The sequence below is a fragment of the Juglans regia genome, chromosome 13 (assembly GCF_001411555.2).
Source record: "Juglans regia cultivar Chandler chromosome 13, Walnut 2.0, whole genome shotgun sequence".
In the NCBI taxonomy this organism is placed as follows: domain Eukaryota; kingdom Viridiplantae; phylum Streptophyta; class Magnoliopsida; order Fagales; family Juglandaceae; genus Juglans; species Juglans regia.
Window position 1 is genome coordinate 39,267,209 of NC_049913.1, and position 17,988 is coordinate 39,285,196.

Here is a 17,988-nt window from a genome sequence, read left to right on the forward strand (position 1 = left end):
AAGTTTTTCTGCAGCAATCAATAGTCTCGATTCAATTAAATGGTTTAAGGCCTTGAAAGATGAATTATAATTGATAAACAAAAATAATATTTAGGAGTTAAAAGATCCTCTAAAAGACAGAAAAACTATTGGTTGTAAGTGGGTTCTCAAAAAAAAAAATTTAAAGTTAATGGAAGTTTGTATCGGTACAAAACAAAATTAGTGGCTAAATGATACACTCAACAATCAGGTGTAGACCTTGTGGACTAGGGCTGTAAATGAACCTGTCTGTTCTATAGCCCGCTCGGTTAAACTCGAATTGAACTCGACTCGTGAAAAAAAAAAACTCGTTCGTGAAAGCTAATACCCGCTAAAATTGTAAATGACACATACCTGACAAAACTCGACTCAACTCAGCCAAGACTCGTTATGGCCTCTCGTTTTTGCTCTAGTTAACTAGAGTCGACTCGTTAATTCGACTCGATTAAAACTCATTCATATATTGATAAATATAAACATACACTTATGTATATATACATATATATATGTATTAGCTAATAATATATGCATACTATTTTTATAATTAAATATATAATATGTAATCTAATTACTTATGTCTATATAGTGAATATACTTCATAAGTATATTTTATAATTTGTATAATAATTAATCGATACAATTTAATACTTTGATATACTAGTATGTGGAAACCATATATAAAATAGATATATGATATCATATTAAGTGTATATATTAATAATATATGTAGGCATATAATATATTGTTACTTTGGATAAATATCAACTAGTTAGATATTAATTATTTATAAATTTTTTAAAATTTTATAATTCAATAGAGGTTCTACTTGTTAGTTGTATAAATTTAATATTAGATTTTTAAATTTTTTTTATTTATTTTATTTATTAATTATTAAATCTTATTCAAAAAATAAAAAATTCAAGTTGAGCTCAACTCGAACTTGTTTGTGGGACGAGCTCGAGCTCGACTTGAGAGTTTAGCTTATCGAGTGGAGTTCAAACAAAGAATAAAAAAAAAATCTCGAGTTCGAGTATTTTGAGTCGAGCTGAGCTCAGCAAGTCAAAGACTCGCTTGACTCGGCTCGATTACAGCTCTATTGTTGACACATGTTTGCCTGTGGCAAAGTTCACGTCTGTAATAATTATCATGTCTATTGTTGTCAAAATGAATTTTGAATTACATCAGTTAAATGTAAGGATGACTTTTCTTAATAGTAAGTTAAACGATGATATCTTTATGATTCAGCCAGAAACATTACAAATTGAAGGACATGAAAAAAAAAAAAAAGCCTACAGGTTAAATAAGTCACTATATGGACTTAAGTAATCTTTAAGGCAGTAATACTTGAAATTTCACCAAGCTATTTTGGAAATGAGATATGAAATGTGTTCACTAAATCATTGTGTATACATATGGAAAAAATGATAATAAAGTAATATTATTATCATTATAAATTGATGATATATTACTAGCCAGTAATCGTCTAGATATGATGGATACAACAAAAAATTCTTAAAATATAAATTTGAAATGAAATACATGGGTGAAACCATCTATGTCCTTGATATAAGAATTTCGAAAGATAGAAATTTTAAAATGTTATATTTAAATCAAGAAAAATATCAATAGAAAAAGTATTTCAAATATTTGCTATAAAAAATTGTAAACCCTTAAGTACACTTATTTACAAAGGTCACATTTTAAATAAAAGTATGTGCTCAAAAGATGAGGAAGAAATAAGCGAAATATTTAAAGTTTCCTATGCTCAAGTTATGGGAAGCCTTATGTATGCAATGATATGTACGAGACCAGACAATTGTCATGCAATCATATGGTAAGCAGATATCAATCCAATCCAGTTAAGAAACATTGGCAAACAATAAATCGTACATTAAGGTATTTACATAGTACCAAAATTATGAAATTTTGCTTTAGGATCAGTGATCTACAATTTATCAACTATGATAATGCTGATTTTAGAAGTGGTGTAGATGATAGAAAATTTACAAGTAGATATATATTTCTATTTGGTGGAATAACAATTTCTTGGTTGAGTAAGAAACAGAGCTGTGTTGCGAAATCTACAATGGAAGCAGAATATATTGCTTATAGGATTGTAGGGAGTAATGCGGTGTGGATGAAATATTTTACTGACAACTTAAATTTGGGTACAACCATAGAACCAAAGAAGGTGTTTTCTGATAATCAGTCTATCATCTCATTCATAAAAATTTGAATACAGAGTTTTGAAGGAAAATATATTGATGTGCATTATCATTATATTTTAGATATAGTGGAAATATGTGAGCTAAAGGTTAATTTTATTTCCTCGATCGAGATGGTAGTAGATTTAGGGCTGCAAATGGTCCAGTCCGGCGATGGACTGAATATTTTTGGTCCATCATTTTTCCAGATCGGACCTGACCGAACACCCAAAAGGACCGGACCGAACAGTCCTATCCGGTCCAGTCGGTTCGTCTTAATTTTTTTTTTTAAATAATTAATAAAAAAATTTATTTAAAATACTAAATTAAATTAAGTGACTTATTAATGTGGATTATGTAACAAACTCAATAAAAATATATTTAATATGATCAATGATAATAAATTAGATGAAAATTATATTATTAATTTATATAATTACTATATAATTAACTAATTGATATTATATATTAGTTAATTCATAGAATATTAACAAGTGTTAATAACATATTTAAAATTTTATATTATTAATAGTGATAGGTTAGATGAAAATATATATAAAATATTTTTAATTTATAGAATATTAACAAGTAATAATAATATATTTAAAAATTTATATTTTTAATTGTACAATTATTATATATAAAATATATCTAAAATATTTTTTTTATTTTATTTTTCACTCGGTCTGGTCCTGTCCGGTCCGGTCCGGTCCTGAAAAATCCTAGACCGTGGACCGGACCGGACCGAGACTACCGGACCGGTCTAAGTCTAGGTCTGATCCGGTCCGGACCAAAACAGTCCGTCCGTTCTGTCCGACCGGACCATTTATCACCCCTAAGCAGATCCAATGACCAAGGGATTGTCTCCAGCTAAATTTAGAGAACATGTAACTAGAATGAGGTTGAGAGATACCTAGGTAAAGTAACCTCATGGTCAACATGCATAACTCAGAAAATTTTGAGGATGGCTAGATAAATGGAGTTATGGTGATTTATCCAAATAAAAGATTTGGTTATTTGAAAAGTCACTAATAATGTGATTAAAGAAAATCTCAAGAATTGTCTTAGGGTGAGTACTTATAAAATTTTAGCACAAGTTGATTAACCCAGTAAAGGAATGATCATTTGTAAAATCGCCGATGAGATAATTAAGGAAAAGCTCATGAATGGCTTAAGGGTGAGTACTTAATAAAATTTCAGCGCAGGTTGATTAACTAAGTAAAGGGTTGATCATTTGTAAATGCAATGATAAGGTGATTAGGGAAAACCTCAGGAATATCATTTAGAGAAGTACTTAACGAAAATTCAATGCAGGTCAATACATGTGTTATGTATTTGACTGAAATCATCGATTGTGGTAGGAATATTAATTCAGTCATAGAGAATTGATTCCATTCACTAAATTTTTAGTAAAATGAATTCACCCCTAATATGTGGTCAGTGGGAGCACATATAGTAAAGAGTGCAGTTAGATAAGATAATGACAAAAGTATGCGCATGTAGATGATTGTCATGCTTTGATGCAGATTTGCAGGAGTTGCATATGGGAGTTGAGTTGTGGAAAGCCTGTATTGGTACCATGGTAATATACTTAATTGAATTCATCATTGTTTTTGTGTTCAAGTGGGAGATATAAATCAAAGAGGTGTTCATCACTTTTAGACATAATTTTTGTTCCTGTTTGTGCATAGTTTTGGCAAGATTCTTTTTCTATTAAGTATTTTATTTTTATGCAATAATTGAAAATTTACCTTTTCAGATAAATTTATCATAATCTTGAATTTCTTTAACTATTTGAGTTCGGTTTTTAGGTTTGAAAACCAATTTTCAACTTTTAGTCATAATCATCACCCTCGGAGTTTTTTTTTTTTTATTTGTTTAACATTGTTTCTCAATCTCTAAGTTTTTTTAGTTAACTAGCCATGAGAGTAATTCTTATTGTATTCTGCGTTAAGACTATACTCAGATTTTCTTACCAAGGAAAAATTTAATCTTGGAGCATAATTGTGACACAGATTGTACCTTATGAAGCCATCTCTTCACTAGCTAGCTCTTTTTTTCTTCTTTTTTTTTAATCAGTACTAGCTCTTTTTAGCCTTTATCTACCCCATACTCTAAGAATTAGGGGTGCTATTCACATGGTGTGGGACGGGAGGGACCCTTCCCCTAACCCTCCCCACACCATGTGGGGGAGGGGTTTTTTCCCCCCGCACCATGCCCCCGAGAGGCGGGGGCGGGGGAAAAATTGTCATCCGCCCCCGCCCCTGCATTGTCCAAAGTATTGGGTCTAAAAAATTATTTTTGAGTCCAAAAATATTTTTTTGGACCCAAATTATAATCTAATTTAAATTATAAATTAAAATTTATAAATATAAAAAGAACTTAGACTCATTAAAGTTATATTGTTTAAGTATAACTATTGTATTGTCTTAGCCTCCTATATAATGGTTGGTTTAGGAGAACAAGACAATCCAATAACTTGAATACAATTTCAAGTTTTTAATAAATTGTATATATCTATATACAATATATTTATTTATATATATAGATATAAAAAATATTTTTTATATATATGTAGTGCGGAGCGGGGGTCACCCCGCCCCAGTTAGTCCTTCTCCCTACAGGGCGAGGGCCCATGCCCTTGCCCCCGCCCCCGCATGGGCGGAGCGAAGTAGCCCACCCGCCCATGTGGGGGCGGGGCCCCATTGCCCACCCCTACCTAGAACCAATAAACCAGACCAAACCGATCTTCTTAAGCCCTTAATTATAGCAACAATTATATTAATTGTGAGTTAAAGGGATTTCCAAGTTAATTTCGAACATGACGAGGCAGCTTGTTACAAGTAAATGGCCGGTAATATTATCATGAACATAATTCATGAAGTACTATCGACATGGGTGGAAAATAGTTATAAACAGTTAATTATAAGCTCTCCACTACAAATACTTAATTAACTTTTAGATTCGTTAATTAATTACATCCACAAAAAATTTCTTATAAAAAAAGCGCCTTACGTATGTTAGTTTTAAAATGCAAGTCATGTACGTACAAACAAATGCCTCTCCTCTAGCTATCTATAATTTTCTTAGAACAACTATCTTAAACTCTTGATCTTGAAATATTGTGAAATTTATTAATTTGAAGAGTACACTAATAGTCTTCTAAGTGATGTACATATGTGTAATCTCAAAAACTTGATGTGGCCGGCCTCTAAGATCACTAACAACAATTCGAGCTTGTATGCGAAAATCTTATCCTGCTTAAGAAAATTCGAATTTACCTTATCTAACAAGTCTAAAAATAGTTGGTGTATACATAAAAAGCTTATAAATAGATTTCTTTTTCTTCCTTCACTAATGTTTTCCAATTTTCTTAGAACGTTGTCATGTTCCTCTTGATAAATATTGGAAGTTTGATCTCGAACAATGTTCTAGAGATTAGCTTTTGATCAGTTGCTCTTTGCCAACTTGACGAGATGGCCGGAACTCATGGAAAGCTTGTTCAACATCCTCAAATTTGGCTGACTATACAAGTGATAATTAATTAGATAGTGCATGGTCTGTAATTTAGTTTACTGCTCAATAATAAGCTTATTTATGGAGGACTAACCACTCGTATAATTAGACAAAGCTAATAAATTCATCACAACGATCCGTCGTCTCTCCTTAATTCGTACGTACGTACGTAGCTTGTGGTCTGGCAAGTTAGGCGAAGACCATGATAATTATGTTTGTCAAGTCGTGAGATATGCTTATAGCGCACTTTCTTAAGTAATTCTTTCACAAAGGTGCATATATACTATTATACATTAAGTTGACTACACTATGAAGTCTTGAAATTTAAAGTCGGTTCTAAAGTCGAGGTGGAGAAAAATCTGATGCAACAACATGCACTAACATAACTCTTAAGCCTCCTATTTTACAACAATTAACAAAAATTATTTTCTCTTCACTTTTTTTTTTTTTCAAACTGATCTTACAATGATGCCCTCTTTATGATGATAAGAAAGTGCAAAGTAAGTGATTGGACCCAACTAGTCTTCTTTAATGGACGAGCACGACTCAAAGAATTTGTTTAGTGCCACGCGACTTGATCCCCTGTCCTCATTGAGTGCAGCCTTGGCCTCATTTTTCATAGCCAAGGTTCTCTCCTTGATCAGCTTGCCTTTGTCCGAGTCCATCAACTCTCTGACTCGCTTCTCCACCTCAGTTGCGCTCACAAACCTGTCCTCCGACTCCTTCATTGGCAAGGCAATCCTCATATCTTTCACCATTGACACCCTACAGATTCTTTGCTCGGCGTAGAGAGGCCAACCGATCATCGGCACACCCGCGCATATCGATTCCAATACCGAGTTCCATCCACAATGTGTCACAAAACCACCCACCGCCTCGTGATTCAATACGTCCACCTGTGGTGCCCAGGACTTCACTACCAGGCCCCTCTCCTTGTTCCTCTCCAAGAAACCCTCAGGAAGCAACGAGTCCAAGTCCGGGTCAAGTTGGGCTGAGGTGGCCAAGCTATGGTCCTGATCAGTAGGTGGATTGCGTACCACCCACAAGAACCTTGTGCCGCTCCTTTCCAACCCTATGGCCATCTCTTTCAGCTGTTCAATGGAGAAAAACCCCAAGCTTCCAAAACATAAAAATACAACGCTTTGACTCGGTTGCAAGTCCAGCCACTTTAAGCATTCTGGTACGGTCTCGTTACCTCCAGCACTTCTTTTATCACTAGATGCTATCAGTGGCCCTACGTAGTAAATAGGAGGTGTGGGGCCGTCAGGGTTGCATAGCCCATTTGATATTGCACTGATACCTCTCGACTCCAGGGATTCAAAAGAGTTCACGAGTATTCCTGCTGATTTAGCCATTTTGATCGAGGAGTCTAGAAAGTATTCGTAGGCCTTGTCAAAACGGTCAAGTACAGGCTTCGGCATATCCCAGGATGGTACGGGTGGTATGCCAGGAACTTCAACAATGGCGTTGAGGTCTTTGAAGCTTTTGGTGGTGTTTCTGTGCAAGGTTGGGAGATATAGAAATGAAGCAAGACAACTAGCAGAGGAAGTATAGAAGTAGTAGCCAGGAATGTTGAGGTTGACCGCAACAGAGAGAGCATGAGTGCAGAAGAAGTCCATGATGAGGGCGTGGATGGTGTAGCTTTCGGAGATAGACAGGAGAGATTGATGAACATTAGGGTTGTTGAGACGGAGGAGCTCAAAGATAAGGGTTTCAGGGTGGAGGGAGGTGATGGCCGGTGGGAGAGTAACGTTGGGGAGATTGTGAAAGGTGATGGAAGGGATGGTGGCAGAGACAGAAGATATGTAAGGAGCGGTGGAACCAGCATTATAGGGTTGAGGGGCAACGAGTATGTGGATGGTGAGGGAAGGATGGTGGGTAAGTAATAATTTTCCAAGCTCCACCATGGAGACCAGATGTCCTATGGCTGGTGATGGGTACAGAACTATTGCCTCGTCCATAGCAGCTGCTTGTTACAGTTTTAACTTCAGCTGCGTTACCTGTTTGAACTTCAGGTACTACCTTATAATCACGATGATATAACAAAGAGATATATATATATATATATATGTCCACCGACGTCTTTGAAAAATTTATTTTTTTAATAAGAAAATGTATTTTTTATTTTTAATTAGAATGTGTCGCTTACGTATTTTAAAAGTATATCTAGTATTACTTTATAATAAATAATTAAATTTACCTATACTTATAAACTTAGATCTTAAATTTGGATCGAACTCCATATTATATCTTACAAAATAAATATTTTACGTATTAAACTCATGTGAAGAAAATATTAAAGATATAATAAAGAATGAAATTTATTTATGTCCATGTTTAAACAGACAAATAATATATTACATATACATTGATTATAACTCTAGCTGTGTCCCAGTAGAACGTGTTCTCGATCTATTCAAGAAGGAAGAATTAATATATATAGTACTGTTCATCCTGCTAGCTAGCTGTCATGCATTGATGCTTGGGAGTCGTGACCAACTCATTTAATTTGGACGGTAACTCATGTGGGCAGTTTGAGTGGTCCATAAAATATAAATATATATATAGTTGACTAGGTCGGGATAACGTGCAAGGCACGTTGCCTAGTTCAGTGAAATATCGATATTTATAAAATGTTAGTTTAGAATATAACATAATCCAACACATAGTTATAATATCGATAGTTTTAATAAAGTTGTTTCCGATAAATATAATACAAAACCAACAAAAATATTGATTCAAAATATAAGTCCTTTGATATTTTTACTGTGATGCATCATTCTGTATCATCTTGTACTGCATCAATAGAGACGACGTTGAAATTCTTGTGTTGCTGTTGGTTGAGTCGATTAGGGTCTACCAAAAGTTCAATCATCCATTTTTTCTGCGAAACTTCTGATACAAGATTTTCTATATATGGTAGATGCTCCTGTAAAAAAAATTTTTAATGGGTTTCCATGATTAATAAAAATTTAAAGAACAAATATGCTATAAATTGATGTCTTCTAAATTAACACAAATATTTGAATGCAATGTTCTTAATTAAATTACTATACATGTTATAAATAAAAATAAAATTGGCATAATAGACAAGTATATAAAAATCAATTTAAATGATTTTTGTTATAATTTGTTTTTAATAGTTTTTTAATATAAAGCTCAATGTGCTCATAGATAATGTAGTAAACATGTCAAAAATTTTAAGATGAACTTTTTTACTCACAATGATAAAGGCAATGGAAAACAAGAAAACATACATCACCAGTGTGCTTCATAAGCTCAACTGCCGAACAACCAAATGCTTGCTCTACAACTTCACCAAACATAACAGCAGACAGTCTTCCTGTACCATCGTCGAGTTCAACATATACTCGACAACTATAAATTTGATAGATTAAAATTCTAAGTTAGAATCAACAAAAGTTATACATTAAATGTATTACATCACTTATCAAACAAAACAAAAAATTTGAAAGATACATACCGCGGCTGGGAAATGCTTTGGTGTTTGCAATGGTAACAAAGGAAAGTATCATTGTAATCATACCCAGTTCCTTTATTACAGCCAATGCATGACATATAAAAAAATATTTGGCGCAAGTCGACCACAAATATCTTTGCCTTTATCCAAAATCTTGCTTTCTACATTATATTAGAAACAATTTTTTAGGTGAATTGATTCTATAAATATTTGAATTTGTTACAAAGAATATGATTTTACCTGCATGGGTTGTAAACTTTTGATGAACTCAGCAACATCACAATTCTTGATTATTTCTCGAATACCAGTAGAAGACAGAGATCTTGACGGGTATGTCAAGCTTTTTGCAATAACACTTTCAAGTAATAAGTCATTAATCACCGACCTTAAAATTCATAAAAACAAATGTGACATAAGAAATAAAAATATAGAGATTTCAATATTCAAGTGGCATGAAACAAATAATGACTTCTTTGTGATAATTACCATTATTGCAATGAAGTTGCTTCAGGAAGAACATGATTGATCACAAATTTACTTTTTGGACGCGATGAAAGAGACAATCCTTCATTGGAAATAGAGATCTTATAATTATAATTATTATAATAAAATTATTATTATTATTATTATAATTTTCATTATTTTTTATTATTAATGATCGCTTTCATTATATTATTTTATTATTATAAAAGATGTTGTGTATTTTGTATTAAGGTGTTTTATATTTGAAAAATTCTATTCCTAAGCCTCATACACTTACACACCATCCTTTTTTATGATTTTTTTAATTTTATTCTCTTATCAAATGTGTAGTATATGGATTATGAGTAGAATAATTCAATTATTTTAAGAATAATAAAACCAAAAAAAACTTTAAAAAAATTTTTAAAAAATAAATCAATTTTGGTGTGTGATGTATGGGCTTATGAATTGCAATCCTCTTTATATTTTGTATTGTGTATTAGTTTTTCGGATTGGGCTTTCTTTGTTGGGAGGTTATGTGAAGTGTTTGGATGAATTTTTATTATTATTGGGTCGGAGTGTGTGTGTGAAGGGCCCAACCCGTGTGCAAATGGGATCCATGGGCCGGAGTGTGTGTGAAGGGCCCAGCCCGTGTGCAGATGGGATCCAAGGGCCGGAGTGTGTGTGTGAAGGGCCCAGCCCGTGTGCAGTCTCACAGCCAAGATTCCAAAACACTGCCGTTTTGCTATCTAATGTTTGCAAACCCTAATGTTTTCTCCATTCGCACCCCCCGCGCCGCACTCTCCCTTTTCAGTCCCTTCCTCAGCTCCCTTGTTTCACTCTCTCGCCTCTGCGTCGCTGTGCCGCCTCTGCGTCTCCGTGCCGCCTCTACGTCGCCGTGCTGCCTGTGCGTCACCTCTGCCTCTTCTCTCCTCAGGTTTGGTTTTTTTTTTCCTTCCGTTATTTGTTTTCGTTATGGAGGGTTAAAACACCAAGTAATTTTTTTTCTTCTTTCTCTCATTTCTCTTCTCCCTCCTTTCTCCTTTACGCCGCAGCCCATCCCGAGCCCGATCTCCCTCTCTGCAACCGATGTATGGACCACGCCGTCAGCAACAGAGCCGTCGGCAAGATCTGCACCACGCCGAGTCACCCCAGATCTACCATTTCTCTTCTCGATCTCCTCCACCGCATTCGGACCCACTGCAGGTCAGCATTCAGATCCACCATGGATCTCACGTTTGTTTTTGGGTATAATTTTTCATATATCAATTTCATTTTTTTTTGGGTATAATTTCTGTTGGCTGTAATCTGAATATGTAGAACATTTGCATTTGTAGAAGTCTTGATTTCTATATTTTTGGGTAAATTTCTGGATCTGTTATGAATTTGTTACTCTTCTTCTCTGTTTTTTTTTTTTTTTTTTTTTATGTATCTTTTTTTTTCCCTATAAATCTCAACAAATGTATAACATGAAATCATCTTTATAAATCTCAAATAATTTTTTAAATTGTAACCAATGGGTCTGAAATCATCAAAGCCATAAATGTTTAACAATTATGTTGACATACAATATATCGATTTCAACACATCTTCACATATTTTATTTTGGTAAATTTCTGTTGTTTTTTTTTTTCCTTTATAAATCTCAACACATCTTCACATATTTGAAGAGATGGTGTGCATATATCAATCTCATTTTTTTTTTGGTATAATTTTTGTTGGCTGTAATCTGAATATATAGAACATTTGCATTTGTAGAAGTCTTGATTTCTATTTTTGGGTAAATTTCTGGATCTGTTATGAATTTGTTTCTCTTCTTCTCTGTTTTTTTTTGTTTTTTTTTTGCTGTATCTTTTTTTTTCCCTATAAATCTCAACAAATGTATAACATGAAATCATCTTTATAAATCTCAAATAATTTTATAAATTGTAACCAATGGGTCTAAAATCATCAAAGCCATAAATGTTTAACAATTCTGTTAGACATACAATTTTATTTGGGTTTGTACTCTAAATTTTTTGTAACATGTATGTGTACTAATTGATGAATGATATACAGATGTGATGTATGCACACCATCTAAACATCTGTTGAGGTTTATAGGAAACAGAAAATAGGAAAAGCATCTAAACATCTGTTGAGGTTTATAGGAAACAGAAAATAGAAAAAGCACTGCATGTACCATTAGAAAACACCACACTAAATAACCATGCACTCACAATGATCAAACGAGAAAGTTATAGCTTGAGAAATCTCCAGCCAAGAACACCTTAGACAACTGGGAAAGCAGCTGTAAAAAAAATTAATATTAAACATTAACAACCAGTAAGAGAAAAAAATAGAAAAGAAGAGAATATATGAGAAGTCAAAAACATAAAATAGGTTGAACACTAAATGTTGCCAAAGATGAATACCTATGATCCTCAAACACTAAATCAGGTGGTTTGGTTTCTCCTCTCAAAACACTCTGGTTTCTCCTCTCAAAAACAATTTGGTTTATCATCTGAAAACAGTTTTTAAAGTGTAATGGAGGAGAGGTGACTTCTTACATTTCAAAAATAGCAAAACAAACATGAAAAAAGAAAAACTCAAAAAGCTCCCAAACCAAATATGGAAAAACACTGATTAACAATATTTTTTTAATGGTTTTTGTGCTTTTTTGTGTTTTTTCTTATTGGTTTTTTTTAATGGTTTCACGCATTTTTCTGTGTTTGTCAGAGTGAGTTTGATTTTTTTTTTTGCAACTTTTTTTAATGTTTCCTGTGTTTGCTTATTGGTTTGCACCGTCGGAGGCATGCTTTAATCAGAAATCCCAATAAAGATGACAAGCTTAGACAACCTGCAGAAGCAAAAACCGACAAGAGCATAAAAATGGGGAAGAAAGTCTTTTGCTGTATTTAGATATTTGATGTTGATGTCGGTCACAATTTGGGTGACAATTTGGGTTTGGATTTAAAGTTCTTTTTGCGTGACAGTGAGTTAACTTTGCTTTTTGGCTTTACATTTACTCTACTTTCCTTGTAAAGCATTGAAGCTGTAAGCTTTACTTTTACGTATCAAAGCATTGAAGGCTGAAGCTTTACTTTCCGTGTAAAGCATTGAAGTTGAAGTTTTACTTTCCGTGTAAACAAATGAAGCTGCTAATGTTGAGTTAACAGAAACTAAACGGAAAACAAGGTTCTCCGTTATCTCCGTTTCATAGGCACTTATTATATATAAAGAAAAGATGTAGCAAAGCGCGCGTCGGATCCATGTTATTTATAATACAAGTTGATTTCCCTTTTCTTAATTGAGGAAACTGTGAGCCGTTATGTGCTGCTACTCCTGATCTAGCTAAGAGCAATGGCAATGTCAATGGCAATGGCAATGGATTGTCGTTAAGTTTAAAATTTAGTTAAAATGCTATATTTTGACTATAATATATATTTGTAGTTAGATTAATCGATATTGGACTAGCTATTTTAAAGTCTAAATAATAATAAAATATTATATATTTTAATAATATATAATTTTTTTTAATATTTTATAAATACACTTCATATATTAATTAATAATTTTATTAAAAAATAAAATTATTATTTTTTAAATATTTTTTCTCTCAACCTAATTATTCAATAAATATATTTTGTCAATCATTCACCCAACAATCATATATATAAACATACCAACATTTCTTCTACCCAACATTTACATTTAGAATTGTGGTTGAAGCAAACAAACATGCCAACAACTTTTTTTTTTTTAGAAGAGGACGGGACTACAAATTTTATAGATAGCCCTCACTTGTGGCGGAGGAAAACCGTGGTTACAACAGGATACCTAGGAGATACAAGTAAAGTTCCAAAAAACCTAGGTATGGTAAACTAAAACCGTCCAGGAAACAAAACAATTACCAGAAAAGTACAATTCGAAGCAAACTTACAGCCCTAGACAAGGAAGGAACCTGCAAAAGAGAAAACCAGAGAGAAACAAGAACATATACATACCTCGAGTGAGTAAGACAGTAAAACTAAGAACCACTTACCAAGGAAAAAAAAACCTTTACGATATCCGCAGATAAGATAAACCAATTCTATCCATGCGGAGAAGGCCTCTAAGGCGACTAGGAATCTCACCAGACCAGTCATAATTTAAACCTTCAGCTCCCCTTTTAGCTAGGAAGTCAGCGACAACATTACCTTCGCGAGAGACATGATACAATATGTAATCCAAGCAGTTAAGAAAAAAAAACTTATTATATCAACCAATCACCATTTACAATTTTTGAATGAATTAATTTGTAGCCAACTCTTCTTCTTTTATCAATTTTTTTAGTTGTAACTAATAGTTGATAATCAAATCCTATAAATAGACCCATCCTCTAACTATACTAATAAAAAACCAAACTTTCTTCCTCCAAATCTTCTTCTATTTTTCTTCCATCAATTTGCTAGGGATCCCTCTTTAAATTTTGATAATGATTATTTTGATCATAAGTTGGATATGATGCAAGCAATTGCAATGATATCCTCTAACTGAAATTATTTGCAACTTGACCACTGTAATATAACTCATGGTGAACACTAGGTAGAAGAATGTGAACAAATACCAATAACAATTTCTAGGTAGTTTGAAAAGAAATGGAAAAAATAAGCATAAATACTAAACATGGTTGAACACTAGGTAGTTTCAATCTCTTTCACTTTCTTGGGTTTTCTCATAAATCAATCACAATATTATCTTAACAAACTGAATGGGTTTCCTCGTTTGAGTTCCTATTTTTCTATCCCACAATTGTAAATACTAACAAAAATCAAAAGTATATATTTAAAACCTACTAATCATGTATACTACCCATGTACACAACTAAAGAAATAAAACAATTTTGTAAGAATCATGTGTAAATAGAAAACAACCACTTCAGATAGTAAAATAAACAAATATATAAAAGACTTTGTGGCAGGAAAGACACCATTGAGCTCACAACAAGATCAATTAAAATAAAAAATGAGCATTGCTAGCAACTATTACTAAAACAATTAACATGCAGTAGCAATTTTCTAGAAAAACCAAACCTGTATAATGATTTACAAATTCATGACACAAAAAGCAAGTGGTTCCATCAAAATTTATCCTGCAAAGTACAATATATAGCAGGTGCCAAACCATAGCATCATACTCTTTAAACTATATTTTTCTTGAAAGACATATGCTAAAGAATCTAAATTAGCCGAGGAAGAATACCATACATAGCATCATATTTCACTATCCATGCGCACACATTCTTCAAACTATTGCCTCACACACTCTTAAGACTACTACTGCCTAAGACTAATCACAATCACAAAATATCAATCACAGAAATTCCAGTCACAGAATACCAATCACAGAAATTCCAATAACCAACAACATTGCACAAACAACAAATCCAATTAATAAAACCCTCATAAATCTCCAGCAATCACGGCTATATATACATCCCCAAATAAATATTGTATCAAATGCAGAGCAAAATAGATTTTTCATACCTAAACCCAGACGTGGGATCGGTTGGTTTCACGAGCGTGCCACACGGTCTAGTGATGAAAATTGCCTCCAAGTATAGTATTCTAAAATCCAAAAATTTTCTCGTCTGAAAGCAAAGAAATAATGAAGAGAAATCTGAGTGTGTGTGCATGGGATCTTGTCATGGAAAAAAAAAATAAAAAAATAAAAGAGATGTACTATGTGATGCGTGGAATGCTAAGTAGAATTATTATTTTTAGAACATTCTTATCCTCGTGATAATTTGAAGTTCGATCTCAAACCATGTTCAGGAGGACTTAAGATTAAAAAAAATAGAAAAACAAATTAAAATTTAATGCTCTTTGCCAACTTGACGTGATGGAAGGCCTTTTCATCATTATCAAACATGACTAACTTTATAAGTGAGAACATGTATAGCGGTCTTTTAATTGTGAAAAAATACGACACCCACAAATAACGATATGGAGATAGACAGTAAAATAAATGCAAAAACATAATAACCTATAACACACAATCACACAACACAAGACTTATGTAGTTAGACAATGTGCTTATGTCCACAGAGCTACATGATATTTTATTTAAAGGAGATTACAAACACACAATGAGTTACAAGAGCTTCCCTTTACTCACAATCTCAACTCTCTCTCTCTCTTTAGGGCCTTTCTCTCTCACTCAAGAATGCTCCATGTCGTTCCTCACTCTTTATGCCTCAATCTGGTACGCTTCATACAAAATAACTTTGCATATATTTACTAAATGGCGTCAGGAAACCTTAAGGCGGCAAAATAGGATTATTCACTCGAGCGAAGTGTCGAGCGTGTCTCGAGCGAACAATCTGTCTAATATTCGCTTGAGCCATCTATTCACCGAGTCTCGAGCAAACTCTCTGCTTGAGTCTCGCTCTAGCCAATTGTCAAGCACACCTCAAGCAAAGCTCAAGTACTCTCTACTTGAGTTTCGCTCAAGCGCCTTGTCGAGTGAGAGTCGAGCAAACTCTCGACTTGACGTCTTCTTAGCTCAAGAAAAACCATGTTGCTTAACCCAACAGTCTCCCAATTGGAGACTGGTTCTCCATACGCAAGCCACTGTCTCCAAAGCCTTATCATCTATGTATCTCATAGCTCCTGTCTTTAAGCCTAAAGACGAATTGAGGCCAAGCATGACTCCAGTCTCTCACGTATAACGCCCTTAGTCAACACATCTATTAGGCAATTCACAACTCCCATTGCACTAGGAATATGTGGTCTCGAACCGACCGTAGCAAACATCAGAGAACCTGTTGTTGACATCTCCTTGTTTGGTCTGGGAGACTAATCCCACCTTTCAGTCGACGTGCCCATCTCTTGTGCAGTTTTTACTTCCTTACTAGAAGTCCAATCAGTTTCCTCTCAACTAACTCCCACTTGCTTGATCTCTCATCTCACAAGATTTTACCTTTGTACTCATGTGGTTCACCACCTTCAGTTAGCATGACATATTTAAAGGAAAGTGACCATTGTAGAGATCTGGTCTTGGCAACTCTGCGAGCAGCAACTCTATAGGTGTAGTCATCCCTGGAAAACCAGACTCTTTATTCCCATCTCTTACATCTCTGCTCCGCAATGTGGTCTCGAAAAATTTCCATAGGCTCAAGGATACATGATGAATTGCAAAACTGACTTTTTTTTTTTTTTTATTTCTCATTTGTTTCACGCGACCAATTCTGCTCTGCCTCAACCCTGTATTTTCCATCACATCACTGGAATTTGATCAAACACAAGGTGTTAGTTTTTTTACCACGCGCAAGGACCAGCATACCCTTTGTGACCTTCCATGCTCCTTTAGAAATGCTACTGTATGACCATTGTACTCAAGTTGTCCAACAGAGATAATGTTTTTCTTCATATAACTTGTTGCAAAGTCTACACACTCCTATTCGGGAGTGCTATGTGCACATCGCCCATTCTCACTACATCTAGTCTCTCTCTATCAGCTGTGTGTATCTTTCCAAAATCACGAGCATCATAGTTATGCACGATCTCTCAATCTGAGGTGTTATGGAATAAAGCCCCTGAATCCAACACCCAATCGCCAACTAGACTGTGGACTCCAAGAAATAAAGCATCCTTCATTTCTTCAGCCACCACGTTCACAACGTCATCTTCAGTATATATTTTATTTCGATTCTTTTGATGTGGCTCGACTTGCTACAATTTCAGCAAGTGATCTACTACCCAGATCTCAACTTAGTCCTACCCCTGTTCCTAGACCTATATTGTTCGCTACCTCGATTGTCAACTCCTAGGGCAGAACCTGTAATAGAAAACTCCCCAGTCTTTCCTACGTACCTTCTCAACAAGAATCATATCACGAATATCATTGTAATTCAGTTTCATCAACAGAAATACTCACCGCCATTCTCATGACCTTCCATCTATTTGGCAAAGATGCCAACAGAATCAACGAACTAATTTCATCATCAAACTCAATCTTGACCGAGTCAATTAATTTTTTATCGTATTAAAATCATTCAAATGTTGGGCAACAAACATACTTTCTGTCATTCTCAGATAGAACAATTTCTTTGTTAGATGGACCTTATTATTCACCGACATACCTAACAAAGCTACCCTGATATCTGTCATGGTTCTCTCCTTAATAATATTGTGTGCCATTGATCTAGACAGGGTGAGCCGAATAACACCTCAAACTTGCTGATCCCAATAGAGAAAGGTAGAGCATTTTTCCAAAGAGATAATCATCGATATACTTTCACCAATAGCTAAAAGGTGTGCCATGGAGCTTCTCGATTCCAACCTTC

At 34.1% G+C, this 17,988-nt stretch overlaps 1 protein-coding gene across 1 annotated transcript; it reads right to left on the bottom strand.

Annotated features, from left to right (window-relative positions):
• Positions 1 to 6,098: 6,098 nt before the first annotated feature.
• Positions 6,099 to 7,768, bottom strand: LOC109010843 (UDP-glycosyltransferase 88A1-like). Its single transcript, XM_018991771.2, has one exon. The coding sequence runs from the start codon at positions 7,697 to 7,699 to the stop codon at positions 6,257 to 6,259; it is 1,443 nt and encodes a 480-aa protein (XP_018847316.1). The 5' UTR covers positions 7,700 to 7,768; the 3' UTR covers positions 6,099 to 6,256.
• Between the last annotated feature and the right edge of the window lie 10,220 nt (positions 7,769 to 17,988).

Coding starts and splice junctions, on each gene's coding strand:
- LOC109010843 (XM_018991771.2), bottom strand. CDS start 7,699: ATGGACGAGGCAATAGTTCTGTACCCATCACCAGCCATAGGACATCTG.